This window comes from Lampetra planeri, chromosome 16 (assembly GCF_965212315.1).
Source record: "Lampetra planeri chromosome 16, kcLamPlan1.2.h2, whole genome shotgun sequence".
Taxonomy (NCBI): Eukaryota; Metazoa; Chordata; class Hyperoartia; order Petromyzontiformes; family Petromyzontidae; genus Lampetra; species Lampetra planeri.
This window is the reverse complement of record NC_136122.1, coordinates 13,823,664-13,835,624: the sequence shown is the minus strand read 5'-3', so window position 1 is coordinate 13,835,624 and position 11,961 is coordinate 13,823,664. Positions and strand designations below refer to the sequence as shown.

At 58.7% G+C, this 11,961-nt stretch overlaps 2 protein-coding genes across 2 annotated transcripts in view; both read right to left on the bottom strand.

Annotated features, from left to right (window-relative positions):
* Positions 1–278: 278 nt before the first annotated feature.
* LOC144723093 (ras-related and estrogen-regulated growth inhibitor-like) lies at positions 279–6,604 on the bottom strand. Its single transcript, XM_078601683.1, has 6 exons — positions 6,520–6,604; positions 5,610–5,666; positions 2,727–2,803; positions 1,937–2,084; positions 1,372–1,465; positions 279–504 (listed from the first exon to the last, which is right to left on the bottom strand). The coding sequence occupies exons 1-6, from the start codon at positions 6,602–6,604 to the stop codon at positions 330–332; spliced, it is 636 nt and encodes a 211-aa protein (XP_078457809.1). The 3' UTR covers positions 279–329.
* Positions 6,605–11,327: 4,723 nt separating this feature from the next.
* EIF3M (eukaryotic translation initiation factor 3 subunit M) overlaps positions 11,328–11,961 on the bottom strand; it is a 5,711-nt gene continuing 5,077 nt past the window's right edge. The window contains exon 10 of the mRNA XM_078601452.1: positions 11,328–11,416. Within this exon, the coding sequence (XP_078457578.1) occupies positions 11,328–11,416 (89 nt within the window). The remainder of the gene's footprint in view (positions 11,417–11,961) is intronic.

Below are 11,961 nucleotides of genomic sequence, written 5' to 3'. Positions count from 1 at the left end.
GTGTCCCTTCAGCTGCACGGTGGCCATCGACCAAGGGTTGCCACATTACCCACGATGGAACAAACCCAGACACGTTTCTCAGGCTGTCCAGATCTCTCCATGCCTGTGCGGCAATAGGGCCCTGTAGTAAAGTTGACCACAACCTCACCAGGGCACCCCAGGTGTCTGTGCGGACCGGTGACCTGCCAGCACCGCCACGAATTCCAACACAGACGAGCACAATTTCCCTCCCACCACCACGGGAAAGGCGCCCCCACCCCCCCCCCCGCGTGGCCAGGCTCTCTCTCGCTACCACTGCGCGGTCTTGCTGCGCGCCAGGCTCTCTCTCGCTACCACTGCGCGGTCTTGCTGCGCGCCAGGCGGCTGGAGAGCGCGCGCCGCACGAGCAGCACGCGGCGGGAGGAGCGCCGCGCGAGGCGCACGTGGCGCACGAGCGCCGCGAGCGCCGCCTCCACCGCCTCGTAGCCCCGCCCCTCGGCCACGGAGAGCTCGAAGAAGCCGCACCTGGAGGGGGGGGGGGGGAAGAGAGATCGCGCATCGCTCTGAGCCAGAGCTACTCGACAGGGCTACTCAACAGAGCTACTCAACAGGGCTACTCAACAGGGCTACTCAACAGAGCTACTCAACAGGGCTACTCAACAGAGCTACTCGACAGGGCTACTCAACAGGGCTACTCAACAGAGCTACTCAACAGAGCTACTCAACAGAGCTACTCAACAGGGCTACTCAACAGAGCTACTCGACAGGGCTACTCAACAGAGCTACTCAACAGGGCTACTCAACAGGGCTACTCGACAGGGCTACTCAACAGAGCTACTCAACAGGGCTACTCAACAGAGCTACTCGACAGGGCTACTCAACAGGGCTACTCAACAGGGCTACTCAACAGAGCTACTCGACAGGGCTACTCAACAGGGCTACTCAACAGGGCTACTCAACAGAGCTACTCAACAGAGCTACTCAACAGAGCTACTCAACAGGGCTACTCAACAGAGCTACTCAACAGAGCTACTCAACAGAGCTACTCAACAGAGCTACTCAACAGGGCTACTCAACAGGGCTACTCGACAGGGCTACTCAACAGAGCTACTCAACAGAGCTACTCGACAGGGCTACTCAACAGAGCTACTCAACAGAGCTACTCGACAGGGCTACTCGACAGGGCTACTCGTCAGAGCTACTCGACAGGGCTACTCGACAGAGCTACTCGACAGAGCTACTCGTCAGAGCTACTCGACAGGGCTACTCGACAGAGCTACTCGTCAGAGCTACTCGACAGAGCTACTCGACAGGGCTACTCGTCAGAGCTACTCGTCAGAGCTACTCGTCAGAGCTACTTTAACGTGGCTACTCAAGAGAGCTACTCGTCACCTGAGGTCGCTGGCCAGGGCCTGGCCCTCCTCGGGACGCACCACGCGCCCCCCCTCCATGTCGCATTTGTTCGCTACGATGATGGTTGGGATGCCTGTGGGGGGGGGGGGGGGCGAGGGGATTAATAACTGAACCGCGTGCGGCAATGTTCTCATGCGTTCGCATGCCTTTTCTTCATAATCTCTCATTTAAAACAAGTTAAATAAAATCGAGCTCTTGTCCTTATCGATGGAGCTGTCCTCCAGGCTGGGTCCCCGTCATTCACTTATCCAGGAGCGCCTGTTGGGCAGGAGGCTGCTGCTACTTTCTAGGGTTTCTAGAAAGTAGCCAATTAACGAGGAGTGGGAGGAAACCAGATACATTCACGCGTGCGAGGGGGACATACTCGATCCCTGCACAGATGGACACCGATGGCGATTAGTCCATTTGCCGTACCGCCTTCTCCTGGCGAGCCAGGGCACGGCGCCTTTTCGACGCCCATGGGAAAATAATTTCATATTTGTGTGTGATCCACCAAGTGTCGCTGCCTGCATAGTGCTGTATCACAGACCCCTCCCCCACTCGCCGAGCGCCTGCTTCACGTGGTCTATGAGCCTCTTGAGTCGCGACACGGCCTGAAAGCTGCCCCTGTCCGTCACGGAGTAGAGCAGCACGAAGCCGTCTCCCCAGCGAATGGAGTGCTCCAGCGGGGCATGGCCTGGCAGCCCCGACACCTGGGTGAGGGGGGGGGGGCACACGGGGTGACACTGAGACACAGACAGGAACACACCCCACCCCCGAACCAGGTACTCGGTGGGGGTCCGAGACATCGACAGAGACTGCGTATGTGCTTGCCTGTTCCTCCACACACACAATACAAGTATTTGTTTATACAGCTCATCAGCCGAACGGTGTGCCTTATGAAACCGCATAATATCAGCGGCATTGGTTCAATAGAAGCAAAACTCTGGGCCGATTTTGGCACAGGGTGTCTCATCAGCCTGCTTAAAGCAATGCTGGTGAACTGCCAGACGTTATAGGGAAGGACCCTCGCTTTAAGATGTGGGTCTCCTCTAGCTCGACCAGAAACCATGTAAATCTGCTGCTGCTGCTGAAACGGTGCCCTTCTTCAAGGCTGCGTGGCTGGCGCAGGGGCCGACACGGGAAGCAAGCGAATTGACTCATTGTCTACGTGTAGATGTCGTTCTTTATATTTATGTATAAATGTGGTTCTTTATATTCTCCACTTCGACGCCAGTGGCTATGTTGTGTTTACCTGACTGTTGAGTCCCTTGTTTACCCGTGTGTATACAAGTGTTTACCCGTGTGTTTACTCCCGTGTTTACCCGTGTGTTTATCCACATGTTGTTGTTTACCTGTTTATTGGCTGTGTCTAGAATTTCCAGCTCAATCGGTTCCCCGTCCACCTCCTTCCGACAGCGGTAGGTGACTTCTAGAGGGACGACACATACTCACCCCCACACTCATCAACACACTCACCCACACACTCATCCACACACTCACCCACACTCATTCACACACTCATCCACACACTCACCCACACACTCACCCACTCACTCACCCACACACTCACCCACACACTCATCCACACACTCATCCACTCACTCACCCCCACACTCATCAACACACTCACCCACACACTCATTCACACACTCATCCACACACTCATCCACACACTCATCCACACACTCACCCCCACACTCATCAACACACTCACCCACACACTCATTCACACACTCATCCACACACTCATCCACACACTCATCCACACACTCACCCACACACTCACCCACACACTCACCCACACACTCATCCACACACTCATCCACACACTCATCCACACACTCACCCACACACTCACCCACACACTCACCCACACACTCATTCACACACTCATCCACACACTCATCCACACACTCATCCACACACTCATCCACACACTCACCCACACACTCACCCACACACTCACCCACACACTCATTCACACACTCATCCACACACTCATCCACACACTCATCCACACACTCATCCACACACTCATCCACACACTCACCCACACACTCACCCACACACTCACCCACACACTCATCCACACACTCATCCACACACTCATTCACACACTCATCCACACACTCATCCACACACTCATCCACTCACTCACCCCCACACTCACCCACACACTCACCCACACACTCATCCACACACTCATCCACACACTCATCCACACACTCACCCACACACTCACCCACACACTCACCCACACACTCATTCACACACTCATCCACACACTCATCCACACACTCATCCACACACTCATCCACACACTCACCCACACACTCACCCACACACTCACCCACACACTCATCCACACACTCATCCACACACTCACCCACACACTCATCCACACACTCATCCACACACTCATCCACACACTCATCCACACACTCATACACACACTCACCCACTCACTCACACACTCACCCACTCATCCACACACTCACCCACTCACTCATCCACACACTCACCCACTCACTCACACACTCATACACACACTCACCCACTCACTCACACACTCACTCACTCATACACACACTCACGCCAACACACTCACCCACTCACTCACCCACTCACCCACACATTTACCCGCACGAAGGCAAACATCCCCTGTGCAGTCTCAATAGACTGTTGGGGCAAATGCTGTTAGTGAGCACCTGTGAAGACCGGTGCAGCACACGAGATGGTGGGTGGCCAGCACCACGCCCGACCGCCTTTGTCTCTACAAGTGCGAATGCTTACTCTCACACACACCCTCACACACACCGTCACACACACCCTCACACACACCCTCACACACACCCTCACACACACACACTGCCTGCACACACGCACACTGCCTGCACACACACACACTGCCTGCACACACACACACTGCCTGCACACACACACACACTGTGTGCACACACACACTGTGTGCACACACACACACACACTGCCTACACACACACACACTGTATGCACACACACTGTGTGCACACACACACACACTGCCTGCACACACACACACCACTGTGTGCACACACACACTGAGCACACACACACACTGCCTGCACACACACACACTGCCTGCACACACACACACTGCCTGCACACACACACACTGCCTGCACACACACACACTGTGTGCACACACACACAAACACACTGCCTGTACACACACACACACACTGCCTGCACACACGCACGCACACACTGCCTGCACACACACACACTGCCTGCACACACACACACGCACATACACACACTGCCTGCACACACACACACACTGCCTGCACACACACACTGCCTGCACACACACACACTGCCTGCACACACACACACTGCCTGCACACACGCACACTGCCTGCACACACACGCACACACACTGCCTGCACACACACGCACACACACTGCCTGCACACACACGCGCACACACACTTCCTGCACACACACGCACACTGCCTGCACACACACACACTGTCTGCACACACGCACACACTGCCTGCACACACACTCACTGCCTGCACACACACACACACACACTCCCTGCCTGCACACACACACACACTGCACACACACGCACACACACACACACTGCACACACACACACACTGCACACACACGCACACACACACACACTGCACACACACACTGCACACACACACGCACGCACACACACATTGCACACACACACACACAGTGCACACACACACACGCACACACACGCACACACAGTGCACACACACACACACGCACACACACGCACACACAGTGCACGCACACACAGTGCACACACACACACACTGCACACACACACTGCACACACACACTGCACACACACACGCACGCACACACACATTGCACACACACACACAGTGCACATACACACACACGCACACACACGCACACACAGTGCACACACACACACACACGCACACACACGCACACACAGTGCACACACACACGCACACACACACACACTGCACACACACACTGCACACACACGCACACACACACACACACTGCACACACACACGCACACACACGCACACACACACACACACTGCACACACACACGCACACACACGCACACACACACACACTGCACACACACACTGCACACACACGCACACACACACACACTGCACACACACACTGCACACACACACTGTACACACACACGCACACACACCTGGCCTCACCTCTCTGCCCGTCATACTCGCCGATGAAGCGCCGCGTGAGGAAGCGCACGCAGAGCGCTGCGACAAGAACCGTGGAGGGTGAGGGGAGGGGGTATGGGGGGTGAGGGGAGGGGTATGGGGGGTGAGGGGAGGGGGTATGGGGGATGAGGGGAGGGGGTATGGGGGGGTGAGGGGGAGGGGGTGAGGGGGAGGGGGTATGGGGGTGAGGGGAGGGGGTATGGGGGGTGAGGGGGAGGGGGTATGGGGGTGAGGGGGTATGGGGGGTGAGGGGAGGGGTATGGGGGATGAGGGGAGGGGGTATGGGGGGTTAGAGGAGGGGGTATGGGGGGTGAGGGGAGGGGGTATGGGGGGGTGAGGGGAGGGGGTATGGGGGGTGAGGGGGAGGGGGTATGAGGGTGAGGGGAGGGGGTATGGGGGGTGAGGGGAGGGGGCGATCGGATGGAAGGGAACGAGGTCACGTGAGGTCACGCCAGTGCACGCGCACTCTCTCGGATCTCAACACGTGGTTGCCATAGAGACAACTTGCTCATTCCATCATGATCATCATCGTTAAAGCATCATCATTATTATAATATAACCAACATTGTCATCATCATCATCAACACGATCATCAAACCTATGGTCCTGATCAACTACGATTCCTGATCAACTACGATAATAATGCTTCATCGTAGTTGGGATGTTTCACAGTTTCATAGTCATCATAAAACTATCATCAAATAAAAACAATACATCGCCAAAACTGTCATCAAAGTATGATTCAGCATCATTCTAATTTTGTCATCTAAAGTTGAATAATCGAAAGTGCGATGCAAAAATAAATAAATAAACCACCATCAAACGCATCAAAGCGATTCAACATTTCACCTCCTCCCCCTCGTCCCCCTCGTCATGCCCCCCCCCCACTCACCCGTCTTGCCGCAGCCGTCCCTGCCCAGCACCACGAGGCGAGCGCGGGGCAGGCGCCCTCCCTGGGCCCCCTCAGCCGCGCTCATCCCCAACACTCTCCGCCAACACTCCCCCCCAACACTCCCCCCCAACACTCCCCCCCAACACTCCCCCCAACACTCCCCCCCCAACACTCCCCGCCAACACTCCCCCCCCCAACACTCCCCCCCAACACTCCCCCCCAACACTCCCCCCCAACACTCCCCCCCCAACACTCCCCAGCTCTCTGTCTCTCTTCTGTCTGCCTCTCTGTGAGTGTCTGTATTTGTCTCTGTGTCTCTGTGTGTCTCTGTGTATGTGTCTGTGTGTGTATATTTGTCTCTGTGTGTCTGTATGTATCTCTGTGCCTCTGTGTGTGTATTTGTCTCTGTGTCTCTGTGTCTAAGTGTGTATGTGTCTGTGTGTCTCTGTGTGTGTATTTGTCTCTGTGTATGTGTCTGTGTGTGTGTATTTGTCTCTGTGTCTCTCTGTCTGTATGTGTCTCTGTCTCTCTACGTGTCTCTGTCTCTCTCTGTGCCTCTCTCTCGTTCTCACGGCCCCTCCTACACCGCGACCCTCGCCACAGAGTGAGCCCGTAGCTTCGTGACGCCCGGGATTTTGTCTCGGCGAATGTAAAGCCCCCCCCCTCACACCGCCCCCACTCACGCCCCCCCCCACCCCGCGACGCAGCCCCATTTCCATTTCGATGTGACATTAATACATTGGGACCCCGTGATGGAACGGGGAGGGGCCTCTCCCCCTCGGCCACGCTCACTCAGCGGGGCGAGCGGTGGAGGTAGCGGACCCCTCCTTGGCTGCTGCCGACATCGCGAATGATGCTGGAGCCAGGGCCTCTGTCCCTGGCCCGGCTTTCATCGCTGGCCACCGACAAGCTCCGACTGGGCCGGGCACAGGAGCGGTGTGTGCACTCGTGTCGAGCCGGAGCGTGTCGGCCGGCAGCGCACGGAGAGTCCTTTCTTTACCCAGGAACTCCTCACCGAGTCTCAAGGCGAGATTTCACGTGGGTCCTGCCACGTGGGGGATATTGGGGAACCAAAGAACCCGGAGAAAACCCAGCCCCGTGCTGCTGTATGACGAGGGTGTGACGCTCAAAGCTCCGCACAGATGGGTTCGCGAATTCATGACTCTGCAGCCATCTCCTGGTCACAGCCCCAGGCCTGCAGCACCTCGTGTCCCCCACGCAGTCTCCTCTAGACTCGCGACCCAGGTCGATCTCGCGTCCCCCACGCAGTCTCCTCTAGACTCGCGACCCAGGCCGAAATCGGCCTCGTGGCTCTGCGGCAGAGCGAGCGGCTCGCAATCTGAAGGTCGCGAGTCCAACTCCTGTTCGGGGGATTTGACGAAGCCCATCATCATCCCTCCATCTCGAGTTAGATGAAATGAGCACCACTATGGTCAAATCAACAGCGATTGTCCTATGGACGGACTCGTCATAGGAATGTGGATGAGTACGGCCATTTGAGCAGGAACTCACTGTGTGGGTGAGACGCGACCCAGGGGAACTCTGTTCCGTCAATGTCCACCCTGGCTGGACAAGCCTGTCAAGGAGGGATGTTCCAACTCAAGGTTATGGCCATGTGAAACATTTGAATAATTGAATAATATATTCAATAATCCTGTAGCCCAGCTATCCTTGTGTTTGATGGAGGAGGGAGCGGTTAAAAGCCCCCCCCCCACTACTGACTGGTGCGTGTTTCTCTAGGGGGTCTCGCGTGCCGGGAGGATGTGGTGATTGCGGGAGTCGAGTGGACAGTGATGCACGACTCCAGATTCGCGAAACCCCGCGGCTGATGACCCAACGTGAGCTTCTGTGCTCGCTCGTCTGTGGCTGTGTGTCGACTCAGCCTCAAATCAGTACCCGGTGCGTTGTGTAATCATCGCCACTCGGGAGACAAAGGCGGCCGGGCGTTGTGCTGGCCACCCACCCCCTCGTGCGCCGTGCCGGCCTTCATAGGTGCTCGCCAACAGCACTTGCCCCGACAGTCTGTTAAAGGCTACACGGCAGACCTTTGTCTGTGTGTACACACGTGTGTGTGTTTTAGTATACTCGCCATCGTCGTCCTCACCCCCGCGGTGCCCTCTGCATCCCAGGCGAGTCCCCTTCGTGATGGGATATGGACTGTCGCCTCCAACAACCGAGAAATCGTCCCAATTAGGACCCCATTGAAGCGACCCCATTGAACGCCCACGCGTAACCTCACAGCCGATCCCACGCCCCCTCCCCCCTCACCCCCGCCGCACCCCCCCTATTCCCCCACTCACCCCCACCCCCCATATTCCCCCACTCACCCCCACCCCCCATATTCCCCCACTCACCCCCCACCCCCCATATTCCCCCACTCACCCCCACCCCCCATATTCCCCCACTCACCCCCACCCCCCCTATTCCCCCCACTCACCCCCACCCCCCATATTCCCCCACTCACCCCCACCCCCCATATTCCCCCACTCACCCCCCACCCCCCATATTCCCCCACTCACCCCCACCCCCCATATTCCCCCACTCACCCCCTACCCCCCATATTCCCCCACTCACCCCCACCCCCCATATTCCCCCACTCACCCCCACCCCCCATATTCCCCCACTCACCCCCTACCCCTCCCCGGTGGCGGAGAAGATCGAAAACCTCCAGTTCCAGAAACGAGGCCACAGAGCGAACAAAGCGGCGCGCTTGTCTCTCGCGAGAGTTGGGGAGTTGGGGGAGGGGAGGGGGCGCGGGAGTTGGGGGGGTTGATGGAGCCGCGTCCAATTAGCGCGGCACGGAGCTGTCCCCTCCAATTAGCGATGTGGGGGGGGGATGTGGGGGGGATGTGGAGGAGGGGGGGGATGTGGGGGGGGGATGTGGGGCGCCCATTAAGGGCGCTCCCTGCGCGGAAATAACCACAGAGGCAAAGATACCCCGTATAGCCTCGAACACACTGTTGGGGCAAGTGCTGCTAGCGAGTAGCACCTACGAAGGAGGGCATGGGGACACACACACGAGGAGGCGCGGCCGCCTTTGTCTCTGCGGTGTCGATGATTGATTAGACGCCGCACCGAGTAGAACCCTCGTACATGGCGCTGAGTCGACCCAGGGGGGCGCCCAGGACAGGTTCACAACATTCGCTGTCGCTGCCATTTGTGGGCGGCCGGGTCGGTAGCGGAGCGCGCGCTCACCACTGCGCCACCGCTCACCACTGCGCCGCCGCGATTCCTCGGGGGGCACGCGCAGCGAATGACGGATTCGCTCACCCCCCAACCACCCCTCACCACTCCTCACCACCCCTCCCCACCCCTCTCCACTCCTCACCACGCCTCACCACCCCTCACCACCCCTCCCCACCCCCAACCACCCCTCACCACCCCACCCCTCCCCACCCCTCCCCACCCCTCACCACCCCTCACCACCCCTCACCACCCCCAACTACTCCTCACCACCCCTCACCACCCCTCACCACCCCCCCACCACCCCTCACCACCCCTCACCACCCCCCACCACCCCTCATCACTCCTCACCACCCCTCACCACCCCCCACCACCCCTCACCACCCCTCACCACCCCCCACCACCCCTCACCACCCCTCTCCACCCCTCACCACCCCTCACCACCACTCACCACCCCTCACCACTCCTCACCACCACTCACCACCCCTCACCACCCCTCACCACCTCTCACCACCCCTCACCACCCCTCACCACCCCTCACCAACCCTCACCACCCCTCACCACCCCTCACCACCACTCACCACCCCTCACCACCCCTCACCACCACTCACCACCCCTCACCACCCCTCACCACTCCTCACCACCCCTCACCACCCCCCACCACTCACCACCCCTCACCACCCCTCACCACCCCTCACCACCCCCCCCACCACTCACCACCCCTCACCACCACTCACCACCCCTCACCACCCCTCACCACCCCTCACCACTCCTCACCACCCCCCCCCCCCACCACTCACCACCCCTCACCACCCCTCACCACCCCCCCCACCACTCACCACCCCTCACCACCCCTCACCAACCCTCACCACCCCTCACCACCCCTCACCACCCCTCACCACCACTCACCACCCCTCACCACCCCTCACCACCCCTCACCACTCCTCACCACCCCTCACCACCCCTCACCACTCCTCACCACCCCTCACCACCCCCCACCACTCACCACCCCTCACCACCCCTCACCACCCCCCACCACTCACCACCCCTCACCACTCCTCACCACCCCTCACCACCCCCCACCACTCACCACCCCTCACCACCCCTCACCACCCCTCACCAACCCCAACTACTCCTCACCACCCCTCACCACTCCTCTCCACCCCTCCCCACCCCCACCACCCCTCACCATCCCTCACCACCCCTCACCACCCCCAACTACTCCTCACCACTCCTCACCACCCCTCACCACCCCTCACCACCCCCACCACCCCTCACCACCCCTCACCACCCCTCCCCAACCCTCACCACCCCTCCCCAACCCTCACCACCCCTCACCACCCCCAACTACTCCTCACCACCCCTCACCACTCCTCTCCACCCCTCACCACCCCTCACCACCCCTCACCTGCACCCCTCTCCGCAGCGGCGGCCTCTCCGTGGGGTCGGTGTCTCAAGACGTGACGTCACGATGGGGAAGGAGGCTGCGAAGTGGAGCTCTAAACGCGGGGCAGCGACCCCCCGTGTAGCCCTCAACGAGCCCCTGGGCTGGCACGGGAGTTTAGCAGCCACCGACCATTGTTAATGCGCTGATGTGGCCCCCATGCCTTACAATCACGACCTACTCAGGCAGCATTCGAGTCTCCCACGAAGATGACTCTATCCCGAGGGGCCACTTGAGCCAGCCCTTGGGACAGGAGGTCATAGAAGGCATCTGTACACAAGACAAATGCAAAGATCTCCCGTATAGCCTGCAGACTGTGTGGGGCAAGTGCGATTAGCGAGCACCTTTGAAGGCCGGCACGGCACAAAAGGGGGTGGTGGCCAACACCACGCCCGGCCGCTTTTGTCTCTCGAGCGGCAATGTTTGCACACCGCACCAGGTACTCATTTGAGGCTGAGTTGACCTAGTGGAGGCCCAGCATCAGATAATCACTGGTTTTGGTCGTCAGCGGGAATCGAACTCGGTTCGCCGGGTTCATAGCGGAGAGCGTTAACCGCTACACCGCTCCACACAATGGCATAGAGTCACGCTCCATCTCTCACAGGAACACCTTCGCTGCGTGTCTGTCATCGTGTGACGATGGCACGGGGTGGCAGGGACTGGCACCAGTTGCCCAGGCAGGGCTGCCAGACCGGGCGAATTCGTGCGAAGCTGGGCATAGTCTTAAGCTCTTGTGAAATGTGACTTGTAATTAATCAGCAAAGTTATTTAACTTTGTGCCCGGGTAATGTGGCAAATGGGCCGCTCTTGGCCCC